At 38.2% G+C, this 13,433-nt stretch overlaps 1 protein-coding gene across 1 annotated transcript in view; it reads right to left on the reverse strand.

The window, feature by feature from the left end:
* PIEZO2 (piezo type mechanosensitive ion channel component 2) overlaps nucleotides 1-13,433 on the reverse strand; it is a 454,253-nt gene that overhangs the window by 93,459 nt on the left and 347,361 nt on the right. The window contains exons 18-19 of the mRNA XM_084618523.1: nucleotides 6,232-6,425; nucleotides 803-963 (exon numbers count right to left, since the gene is read on the reverse strand). Of these exons, the coding sequence (XP_084474649.1) occupies nucleotides 803-963; nucleotides 6,232-6,425 (355 nt within the window). The remainder of the gene's footprint in view (nucleotides 1-802; nucleotides 964-6,231; nucleotides 6,426-13,433) is intronic.

Genomic DNA, 13,433 nt, shown 5'->3' on the forward strand with positions numbered 1-13,433 from the left:
AAAACAGAAATTACACAGAGCAGCCAGATGACCAGGCACCTTAACGTGACCTTTTACACCTACAATACCTCACACACAACAGTCACTGAAAAATCCTTCAAAACAAAGGGCCGAAAACAAGATCTAAGAAAAGTAACGAAATAAACATTTAAAACAGCTCTCGATGTGATGCTAGACATGGATGTCCCTGAAACTCAACAGCAGTTAGTGGCTGGTGGAAAACATAGTAATCAATTAGGTTGGAAACAATTCTAACTTCAAAATACTATTAGCACCTCTAACCCACACAGTGGCATGCTCACTCTACAAGTATGGTTTTAAATAAAAAGGGCCAAACCTGTGGCCCTGCTTTTTTTTGCAGCAACAAGGTGTACACAGTGGACTGTTCGGGTTGGTAGAAAGGTTGATTTTTGTGGTAGGGGACTCTCATAAATTATTTTCTAGGCACACTAGAGTTCTCCCTCTCATCTGAAGGGGCTGCTGGTGGGATGGAGAAAGACAGAGGGACTATGACTTTGGTTCCCAAAAAATTAAACAAAAACCGTAGTATCTTCATTGGTGGAGAGGACTGGAGATTTGCTGTGTGAGAGGGGTCCCCATTCCCAACTGATGACTTTAATTTAAGATGGGACTTCAGGGTTTGATTAGGCACCAGCATCTGGAGAGCCCAGCTGGACCATGGAACCGCAGTTAAGCCTGCACCTAAGAAGTAGGTTGGAATGAGGTTTGGCCCAAGTGTTTGCTGTGGAGCCAAGAAGCGTCAATAGAAGGATGAGATTTTGTCAGCACGGGTTTTACTTGCCTCTTTCACTGTGACCCAGATGATGTATGAAGAAACAATTTTGATAATATGCAGCTCCAAAAGCCACCACACAAAAACTTGCAGTTTATGAAAATATTCCAGAAATTTCAAGAATAGCACTGTGAGGCGGTCGATCACCAGGTGCCACTTATTTTTTAAATCTGCAAAGACAAACCCAACGGAGTCACTGAAAAACTCTCTTTACCTTTGTTACTTCTCTATCCAGTAGAAAATAGTAAGACAGGATTTTTTCCGCTCAGCCCCCAAACAAGAGACATTAAGGTGAGTAAAATCAGCTCTGACTTTCAATGGTGGATTAAGACAAAATGGGGCCCACCACAACAACAAATCAAAGACTACCCACTACAAAAGTACTTGTAGCACTGACTGTGCATCCAATGGCCCCTGCAGACCCAGGGCCTGGATCTGTGAATCTGTGAATCCATGGATCCCTGCCTTAATCCACCCATTGATCTTGTAGAACTAAATCAGTTTAGTTTGATTATATTTAGTGGATATGGTCCTATTTTGTTCAGAAAAGTGTAAACATGAAAGTAATTCACAGAGGATATTTCTTCCTAGCAAATCTTTATGTCAGCTTTGAGCAGAATCACATTCCAACCCTGAAAATGGTATTGCTGAGAGTGACAATGTGGAAATGGAAAAGACTGCCTGACGCTAGCATATGGCCGAACACTGCTTTCTAAAAGCTGAATATGCCACTGAGATGATTAAAAACATGTTCACAAGTCTCTCAGATGTTTACACAGTCCTCTGGGAAGAGCAATATACTGTAATAGAGTCTGCAAACCCTCCTGCAGAGTTTTGCTTGAAATACAACTTTTTAGTTACCTTCATTGTACACTTAGCATTAGTACTGCTCTGTTTCATACACATAACACACTACATCGTAGAATACCATATTTTGCTAACCAATAAATGAAGGACTTGATGAAAAAACATAGAGGTAGCATCACAGATGTACTTTGTTCATTTATTTTGACAAATGTAATTTGCAGGGAGGAGCCAGTCACAGATGTAAGCCAGCGAGGAGCAGTTTAAGAAGGTTGTGTGGCACCCAGGAAAAGGAAGGCAAAAGATGGGGCCAGCCAGAGGCAAGCCCCCAGTGCTCCTGAGGCCCAGCATTATGTGGGAGTGACCCCCGCTTGGACACTGTTAGGTTCCATATCCTTGGTTCAGAAAGGAAAAAACTGAAGGGAGGAGCCAGACAGAGATGGAAGGTGACAGAAGCAGCTATAGAAGCAGTTTAAACAGGGCCTGTCAGACAGCAATAATGTCACGACAAGGCGGTCCACAGTTTTCACTCTGAATATTCTCTGCCCTGTACTGATTGGCTGTTTGCTCCAACCCCGTCCTGTCTCCTCCCTTAGTCTCTTCACTTCGACTTCACTCCACCTGCCCTTCAGGCTCCTCTCCCCTTCCTTCCTTCTTCATTGCTCTGTTCCCCTTACAGTTTCCCCTCCCTTCAATGTCCCCTCTCCTTTCCTTTATTTTTCCAGGTAGCAAATACTCTCCTAACTTAAACTCACATAAAGGAGTTTAATTCCAAAACAACAACACAACAAAAAAAATGGGGAAAAAAAATCATGGCACTAACATGGCCAACCATCACTCTGTTCTCTCTGCCTGTGTGTTCTATCCCTTTCCCTGGACTTTTGACTGTCTTGTCTATTTAGTCTGTACAATCTTTGGGACAAGGATTCTCTCTTATTCTATGTTTGCACATGCCTTGCGAGTTGGCCTCTAGGCACTAGCGTAATTCATAGATTCCAAGACCAGAAGGGACCACTGTGATCATCTTGTCAGATCACCTGTATAACAAAAGCCATAGAATTTCCCAAAATAATTCCTAGAGCAGATCTTTTAGCAAAACATCCAGTCTCGATTTAAAAATTATCAGTGATGAAGAATCCACCACAACCCTTGGTAAATTGTTCCAGTGGTTAAGTGCCCTCACCATTAAAAAATTATACCTTATTTCCAGTCTGAAATTTGTTTAGCTACAACTTCCAGCCATTCGATCCCATTATATCTTTCTCCTCTAGGCAGAAGAGCCCATTATTAAACATTTGTTCCTTCATGTAGATTACAGGCTGTAATCAAATCACCCTTTACCCTTCTGTTTGTTAAGCTAAATAGACTGAGTTATTTGAGTCTATCACTGTAAGGCATGTTTCCTAATCTTTTAACCAATCTTGTGGCTCTTCTCTGAACCTTCTCCAATTTATCAACATCCTTCTTGAACTGTGAGCACTAGAACTGGACACAGCATTTCAGCAGCAGTCACATCAGTGCCAAAAACAGAGGTAAAATAACCCCTCTACTCTTACTTGAGATTCCACTGTTTATGCAACCAAGGATCACATTAATTCTTTTGGCCACACCATTACACTGGGACGTCCTGTTTACCTGAATATCCTCTATGAACCACAAGTCTTTTTCAGAGCCACTGCTTCCTAGGATAGAGAGTCCCCCATCCTGTAAGTATGGTCAACATTCTTTGTTCCTAGATGTATACATTTAGCTGAATTAAAACTCATATTGTTTGCTTGCACCCAGTTTACCAGTGATCTATATCTGAATCGGAGATCTGTCTTCATTAATACTACTCCCCCAATTTTGGTGTCATCTGAAAACTTTATCAGTAATAATTTTCTGTTTTCTTCCAAGTCATTGTTAAAAATAATAACTACCATAGGGCCAAGGACCAATTGGTGTGGAACTCCACTGAAAACATACCTACTTGATGAAAATTTATAATTGCATTTTGAGACCTATCAGTTAGCCAGTTTTTAATCTATTTAATGTGTGTATTATTAATATTATATCGTTCTAGTTTTTTTAATCAAAATATCATGTGGTACCAAGTCAAAAGCCGTACAGGAGTCTAAGTATATTTTATCAACATTATTACCTTTATCAACCAAATTTGTAATCTCATCAAAAAAGATATCAAGTTAATTTGACAGGATCTATTTTCCATAAACCCATGTGGATTTGCATTAGTTGCATTACCAACTACAATTACAATTATTTCTTTATTAACTCAGTCCCATATTAGCTGCTCCATTATCTTTCTAGGGATCGAAGTCAGGCTGACAGGCATATAATTATCTGGATCATCCCATTTACCCTTTTTAAAAATTAGCACAACATTAGCATTCTTCCAGTCTTCTGGAACTTATTGAAAATCAGCATTAAATATCCAGTTAGTTCTTCAGCCAGCTCTTTGAAAATTCTTGCACGCAAGTTATCTGGTAATATTAGTAATAATTTAGTTTTAACTAATTGTAATAATTCATTATAAGGTACCTATTATGTAGTACATATGTATTATATAAACAATATAGTCTTAGGACCTGATCCTGCAAGCTGATCCATGGATGTGGACTCATATGCCTGTGTCACTGAAGTCAATGGATTCCATCTTGGAAAAAGGTCTGCTAGTCAGATCACTTTGCAGGATCAAGCATTAGTAATCTGAGACTTCACTAGCTCACAATGCTATTTGATGAGAAGTAGAGTGAGACCACTTTTTAAAATGAGAATTAAGTCTGAAGATTGGGTTAGTAAAATGTAGATGAATGAGGACCTAACATACAGTAAGAATGGTTGCACAGTCAGTACTGGAGATGAAAAATTAGATGTGGTTGCCTAAATTGGCCGAAGATGCAGAGGCATTTCAGGGATCCTTAGACAATGATGTCAAGTTTTCTGATAATTATTTTTATTTAAAAAGACAAAGAACTGTCTACTGAGTGCATATTTTGTATGAAATTCTGCCTTTTTGGGTTTCTGGCCACATAATTCCCAATTATTCATTTTGTTTTCTTCTTTTTTCTTTAAAAAAATCTCCTTTGCAAGTATTTTTCTGTATGCACATGTATGAATTAAGATAGTATTTAATGACATGATCACGTATTATTTCTCAAAGAATAAAATGTTATATTGTGCAATTTTTTTTTTACCATACTGGAAAACAACACTTTGAAGGTGCCAGGTGAATGAAGCAGGGCATGCAAATTATGGTCATGAGTTGTATCTGGCATAGAGAGAATAACATATGGCACAAGATGCTACACATTTAAAAAAATTAAATGGAATATTGTATTATTCGAGAAATAGCATTTAATCATGCAACAAAGACTGTATGCATTACCCTGCTAAAATAATGCTGGCAACTCCAGACACTTGAGTGCTTAACAGCGCAACTTTATGATATAGCTTTTTGGTATTCACACACACACTCATTATATGTGAATGTAATCTAAAAGTACCTGACATCCAGTCACAGATATTTTCTGTGCTGCTGCCAAGATCCATTCAGCACAGCACAGAGCGGAGGCCTCCAGGGAGTCAGTTACTGCTCCCTGATTCTTGGCTCTGCCCCAGTGTAGGTTAACTTTCAACAGCTAGCCAGTGTTCCCAAGGGAACTTCCACCAGCTAGGGATAAGCCAGAGTGCAGCATATTCCAATCACGCTCTTGCCTGCACAGAAAGAGCACAGGAGCTGGGTATGCCAGGGCTATACCCACTGTGGAGTCCTCTATGCAGATGGAATCCCCCAGCCAGGGAAGTATGAGTGGTTTCTGATCCCCTGGTGCAGGCTTCTTAAAGCATATAAACTGGCATTTTTCTTTGAGCAGGCCTCATTTCAAGTCTCTATTTCTGTTCCAGAGCTCTACATATAATGGTAACAGTAGTTGCCCAAATTAATGTAAGGCAATTTCCAGACAATCTGATTTTCCTCTGTTCTAAACACTCTTCCCTCAGTTTCCTGTCTCTGACGTGTTATTTCTCTTGCTAATCTAAGTCATGCAGGGTTCATGTTCATAACTGTATTACAGAAATTATTTATGTCTTAGCCAAGGATATCCAGGATAACAGCGTTAACCTCACCCACCACCACACTTCGGCATTTTTATATTCATTTAGAATCAGTTAGATATTCCTCATTCAAAATTGAAAATGTGACACTAATGCTGTACGTGAACAATGAAGCAGAGAACTTACTGAAATTAATAACCTTAAAAGCATACAATACAACAGAAAAAAAAGCGTTATTTCTTTCAGAATTCACATGGAAGGAGCTTTCCATGAGCTTCAGGAACCTCCTCATCCATCACCGGCTTTGTAAAGAGTTTTCCTCTAGTAGAAGTTGGAGGGTTTTTTTCATTTTGTAAGCATACTGTAGGTAACAGTAGCTGTTCTCATCTTAAGAGACTGAAGCATGTTGAATAATTAACAAGGACCCATCTGCTCAATCCATACTATTTTGGCAAAGACTCTAGTCAAAATTAAAAGGAAAACATAATGTTATCTAAAGTAAGATGAGCTCATCAAAGATGAACCTACAACTGAAGTTAAATAAAGTTAGCAAAGGGCAACATTACAGCCTCAAAGCCTACCGGATGTTTCTTCTACATCAGATTCATCATCCTCTTCCTCATCTTCCTCCTCCTTCTCTTTCTCTCCCTCCCCATCTCTCTCTTCCATTCTTTCATCACCATCCTCTTCCAGATTTTTATCCTCTTCCTTTGCATTGCCAGCAGTTAAATTCAGCATGGTTAGGTCAGGCAGACTTCCATCTTGGTGCACCAGTCTGTTGGTAAATAATGAGTTATCAGCACACTGAGCCATATTGGTATCAAGAACGATTTTTTTCAAGCAGTATAATTTAAAAAAATAAACAATTCATGTATAAATGCCATTGAACTGGAAATGTTAATGATTCTGGTACTTTCTGCAAACAAACACTGCAAACTGAGTCAGAAATGTATTAGTAATTATTTCTCAATCGGATGCTAGTGATTAGTTAGTAATGAGTGGTTTTGACACCTAAACTTGACATTTTCCCCAATGGAGAAAATGGTCAGAGTTTAAGGTGTAGAAGCATGAAATGACACTGTGAGAGAGTGAGCATTTCATTACTTCATGGGGGACTTACTCATTGTGGTGGTTTGGTATTTTTTTCTTGAGGCTGCTCAAAGTAATTGAAACAGAAAGAAAAAGGGAAATGAGAACAGAGGAGTTATAAAAGAAGATCAGAGATAATAAATACATCATGCTACATAACAACTACTAAAGCATTCTCCCACTCCATCCACAGCAGCCTTCTGACGTCAAGAGCATGCATCATGGCATTAACTGGGCACTTCTAGTAGAATGACAAAATCAGAGCAAAATGGAAAGTGCCATATAATTATGCTAAAACTAATTGCTAAAAAGTGCACGTATTCTCCCATGCTTTTAGTAATGCAACTGAATTGTCACAGGTAAGCTATACAATTCATATTTTGAATACATTTTCAACTTTTTGACATGGAAAGATGTAACTGGGTAGCAAAGAAACATGTTAGTTTCAAAGGTGCTTTTTTTCCAACTGCGGATTCATAAACAGTATAGCAAAAATTCCAAGGTCACTCCTTCAATAGATCTGATATCATGTAATTTTGGGAAGGCCTACACATTCTCTCTCTTTTCTAAAACCTGCAGAGGTCATACCTCAAATCCTGAACCATGTCTGAATGAATCACTTAGCAAAGTCAAGAATAAGCTGAAATACACAGCATGCAAATTGTATTTTAAAGTAGAAATGATAGTAATGATAGAATTATTGTGACATTTAAACTCTTCCTCTTCTATCATCTTTATTAATTTTGTCTTCTCTTTTGTAAAAAAGCAATCACTCATTTTCTATGATATAAAAAGTTTTAGCCTAATATGAAACTCACCAATTCATTTTGCTTTTCACATGTATTTAAATAATATATAAATTGGAGACTGACTGCAACCAAACCTTAAATCCCAACACCTCTGAACTTTGTGGACATTCAGATCTGGGTCTGGATTGGCACTGCACTGCTAGCCCACATCTCACTAATGGATCATGTGGCTCAGACTCCTCTCTAACATAGACTCTTCTGACATTAACATATTACTCCCCTCCTTTCTTACTGCCAGATCCTGCACACACCTCTAAGCATAGTGACACACCTGCACACACCTCTATCATGAATAGTTCCTTTTGAATGAGACTATTCCTGTAGCACTCTGTTTGGCAGTAAGGGTATGCAAGATCAGGTGCATAACCATTTAGCTACAGTAATAAATATAGTATAATCAGGAATATTATAAAACATCTACTGTATTTTTTTATTCAGGGAACTAATTTTAATAGGCTAAAGTATTGTTTCATTTTTATTTACAGGATGAAGTACTAGCATATTATTCAATTTTATTAATTGTAGACAACAATCCCTGAAACTTTTAACTAGCATATTAGAAAATAGAAAATCTAGAAATACCTATTGACTCTGTACAATGTATTTCAAAACATTGTTTACAAAACATGAACAGCACAGCATGAGCTGCCAATGCAACAGTTAAACAAGCAAAAGCATCTTTCAAATAACTGGGACTTGCAATTTCTTCAAATTGCAAGTTCAAGTGGCTTAAATAAGGGAAAGGTTACAGAAAACTGGCTAATTGATCCTCAAGCAGCAAATTAATTGCATGCTAATTATTGAAAGACAGAAAAGATACAGTGCATAACATTGCTTTAATACAATAGTCAGTCCCAAACATCTATTAATCTTACAAAGTATACCTATGAAAATGATTACTAAGAAAAACACCATGGAATATGACTGGAATCTTATGCCCATTAATCTCATTTGACTAAATCCTTAGCTTTCAGTAGACACCTCCCCAAGATATTTTATTTCAGCAATAAGCAAGAGTATAAATGGATATTAAGGGTTCTTGCTCCCAGCTGCAGCATAGATATACCCATAGAGGCCCCAATTCAGCAAGGTATTTCAGCATGGCTAAACTTTAGGTACCTGAATAGTCCCACAGACTACTGAGATCAATGGCACTACTCAGGTGCCTAAAGTTAGGTTATGTGCTCAAATACGTTGCTGAATGAGGGCCACATTTAACTACGTTCAATATATTTACTAGAGCTGAGTGAATAATTAATAGTGAATAACGTGTTTGCCACATTTATGCCTCTTAGGCTCTTTGTGAATTTTCTACCAGCAATTTATGGGGTTTTTTTTAAATTCACTTGTTCAGAATCATTTGCCAAATAATTTGTTAATAATGCTTGATCTGTACAATATTCCTGAGCCAACCATTGAGAGTACTCAATATCCAAGATTCAAGCTGTTAGTTTTGAATGGACGCACAGCTCACATGGCATTTTTTCTGTTCTCTGACTGGATGGGTGTTACTAGCGTGGATGCTCAAGTTTACAAGTTCAGCATTTATTTTCTGTGGATAATGCCTAATACTTACTTAAAATTTGCTATTTCTGTGACCATTCCTGCCAGCAAACTCATTCACTACAGCTGGGATTTTTAAAGGCACCTAAGGGGTTCTCCTTGAGAACTGCAGACTGAAATATTGACTGCAAGTGCACACAAAAGGGACATAAGCACAGGATAAGAACATTAGTTTTTCATTTAAGCAAATATTCACAGAAAACTTGTTGAGGTATTTGCCCAGTTTTTGTGCTTATGTTCAGGAGTAACAAAAAAACGACCCCATTCTTATTCTTACCCTAATTTTAAAAAAAATCCTTGAAAAATTGAAAGGAATCTTGCTTATGGAAATATTTTAAAAAGCTAATTTTATGATGGCATGATGATAATATCAGTTTTGTGGTTTAGATTCTGTAGCACTCAACTCTGTACATCGCTTAACTGGTTTTAATATACTGAAATGTACAGGTGTTCTATTTTTGTCTATACTTCTATTACTTTGTATACAAGAAAGCTGACCCAAAGGCACAGACTTTCATTTTTCTTCAGAAAAATACTTCTTGTGCATATTTCTTTAACTCTTAAGTGCACTAGCTAAAGTACATCTGAGGTAAGTAGGCGTGTGGATATGGATATCTGTAAAGCGTAGCTATACCAACCTCCTGAACTAATTCTGTTAACTGCAGCCAATTAGAAATAGTATTGCTTATGCCTTTATTGAGCTTGAATGAAGTTTAAGAGAAGAATCTGAGTTGGGGAGAGAATTCACAGCCTCTAAATCCATGTGGCAGATGTGTTAACCACTATAAACCATCCGGTGGATTTAGAAGTCTAAGCATTGTCTTTGCTTATTTCACAGTACTGCACGGCATCAGTGATTTTTGTTTCTAGGAACTGAAGAAATAGCAAACAAATTAAAGTACATTTTTAAAGAAAAGGAAACATTGAAGTGTACCCACCTATTTATTATTAGATAAACACGACCATTAACTTTAGCATGGCTACGAGGAAGAGATGAAAGCACAAGAATGCATGCGATGGCAAAGGAGAAATGAGTTAGAGAGAGAAAAAAGGAAACTGTTAAACAGGAGTGAATGTACTTTGTTACCTGTCACAGAGGCAAGTATTGTCACAATGAGACACTAAGTCTAAACACTTATTACTAATCTTGAAGTGAAAAAGGCCTATATATACAATAGCATTACTAGATGGCAAGCAACTTCCGCTAGAAGGACTGTAGATAAATCTCAGGGACCACAAAAATGTCAGAACAGGTTTTATTCTTTAGCTTGATCTCATATTTGTCACACACAATATGTATTGCTTCTTTCAATGGACATAAGTCTATTTAAGGTATTTATATGATCCCCTTAACTGTAGTATCTAAGCAACTTTCAGTCTTTAATGTACTTATCTCCACAATAACCCTATGGGTTAGGAAAGTACCATTCTCTCCATTTTATAAATAAGAAATGTTGGCATAGAGAGATTAAGTAGCTTGCCCGAGGTCACAAAGATAGTCTTTGACAGAGCAGGGAATTTGGGAACCTGGATCCCAAATAAGCGCCGTAACCACTGGATCACTCTTCCTCTCACTTGAATATAGTATTCAACAGCCCAATTCTGCCACCTTGAGACATATCCATGAGTTAATTCCATTGTGCCAGGTTCTACCACCCTTCCTTCCGGTAGAAACTTCCTCAGACATTCATTGTGCCATCTTTAATCATGTTTGAGTAGTACCTTACTCCACAAAATAATCCCAGTGATTTCAGTGAATCTTAGTTTCAGACTAAGGCCTCAGTTCAGGAAAGCATTCTTGTTCAGGACAGAATTTAATAGAGGGTTTAACTTTAAATGTGTTCCTAAATCCCATTGACTACCATGGGAATTAAAGCATGTGTGTAAGTGTTTTCATGAATTGGGGCTTAATATCTAATTAACAGTTTCTCTATGAAAATGACTAAATCTCCAGTGTTGTCCACATACTGAAGATAAAGGTTTGTCTTCCTGTAGAAATCAGTTGATATAACACAGATAAAATTAACAGAAGTAGAAAAAAACATAAATAGCAGGCACAATAAATGTGGTGCTAAGTCACCAGATCTTTTAAAATGAAATGAAATGAATAACTGCACGTTGCTTTGATGGCTTTATAAAAGCTAGACCTTGCTTTGTACATAACTACTTTTAATAGATTTTCTGAATCACATAACCTCTTAATTTTCTGCACAACCGGGTTTTTACTGCTGACAGCACTGCCAGACCAGTATTGGTAGCTGTGCCAAATCAAGATGCATCTTATTCTGCTTCATGTACCATGAAAAGAATTGATAGCTGAATTCTGGTTCCAGAAGCCTTTCAGGTGGTGTCAGTGCCAGGTGTCAGTTGACAACACACTGTGTCAAGGAGGAGGAAAACAGCTCGATTTTCAAATGTCAGGTTGTGTTTGTGTTATATAGTAAAAAGGAGAAAATTTATTTTGATTTGCAAATAGGAAAGGCTTGCTGTGAAAGTCACTGATGAAGAACAATATGATATATGTGACAATTATGGGTTTCAAAATACTGTAAAAAAAGTAAACGTTGTCACTTTTAGAAAACAGTTTTAAAAATCTCTAGCTCCTAGTATAACAGTTGCTCACCATCCAGTCCCACAGCTAGCTGAATGACATAAAAACTGTGTTGCATTAGCATGGAATGAAAGATAATGTAACAACAGATGTTCTTTCTTTACCATTTTAATAAAACAAAGTCCTAAAATGCTGACTGCAACTAATACATCAACTTCTACTATCAGAGTCGTTAGACCCGGGGGGCCTAGAGCATAAGGATATTTTCATTGGCTTAAAATGAAAATCTACACACAGTCACCTTCCTGTTTACTTTTTTTCTAATATTGGTATTTTCTAACTTTGATTGTTCTGTTTTCAACAAGACACTTAGTGTCCATTGTACCACTGGCTCTTCACTTTGGGCAATTACATCAGTTTTCTTCGTGTCAGCATTTGAAGATGGACAGTATTTTATATCCTCTGTCCCTACAGGGAGAAGATGTTGCAGCATGAGTGCATCTGAAGGACTGGAACTGTGTCAGGCAGTTGTCTCATATTGTGCCTTTGGAATGCACGTTGGAAGTTGCTGCTTTGTTACTGAACACTGCAAAGTGCTCAATCTACAGTAGAATGTGTGCAGTTACCATATGCTATACTATGCCTCCCAAATGGCAATCCCTCAGCCCAAGTTACACCACTGCTCAAATGCAATCATCAAACTGGGCCCAGATTCAGGTGCACAGTTGCATGGTAAGGAAAAGTTCTTTTAATTGAATATCATGCATCTTTTACTGAACAAAGAATTTGCAGCACAAAAGAAGGTTCACACACAGATTCTCTCAAGAGAGCTTTGAATTTACCATGTGATTTACTACTTTGCTAACAAAAAAAAATGAAAAAGAGAAATATGTTTGGAAAAGCAAAGAAAGAAAAGATTGTTAGGAATTTATCAACAATTTTTTACAGTCCATTTAAAATATATACTCAAGAATTATGCACACGCATATTCAAAAAATAGAGCTTATACTAAATACAATGCTGAATAAGAACACAAACATACCTATATTCTACTGCATATGTATTGTGACAAAGTTCCTGCTCTACCTTGGTGGGTCTTGCGCTTATTGGCGGATTTGCTCACCTTGGAGCTTCACAGCAGCCCTCAGCTTGGCCGTTTTTCTGAACCCACAGTCCAGGTCGACTCCTCCTGTGTCTGACCAGGAGTTGGGAGGTTTGGGGGGAACCCGGGCCCACCCTCTACTCCGGGTTTCAGCCCAGGGCCCTGTGGAATGCCGCTGTCTAGAGTGCCTCCTGGAACAGCTGTGTGACAGCTACAACTCCCTGGGCTACTTCCCCATGGCCTCCTCCCAACACCTTCTTTATCCTCACCATAGGACCTTCCTCCTGGTGTCTGATAATGTTTGTGCATCTCAGTCCTCCGACAGTCCGCGTTCTCACTCTCAGCTCCTAGTGCCTCTTGCTCCCACGCACACCACAAACTGAAGTGAGCTCCTTTTTAAAACCCACGTGCCCTGATTAGCCTGCCTTAATTGATTCTAGCAGCTTCTTGATTGGCTGCAGGTGTTCTAATCAGCCTGTCTTAATTGTCTCCAGAAGGTTCCTGATTGTTCTGAAACCTCCCCTGTTACCTTATCCAGGGAAAAGGGACCTACTTAGCCTGGGGCTAATATATCTGTCTTCTATTACTCTCCTATAGCCATCTGGCCCGACCCTGTCACAGTATGCTGTACAGTTAGGTATAAACATATGTATACCAGATATCTGATCA

Source organism: Lepidochelys olivacea (genome assembly GCF_965140295.1).
Source record: "Lepidochelys olivacea isolate rLepOli2 genome assembly, chromosome: 2".
Lineage (NCBI taxonomy): Eukaryota > Metazoa > Chordata > Testudines > Cheloniidae > Lepidochelys > Lepidochelys olivacea.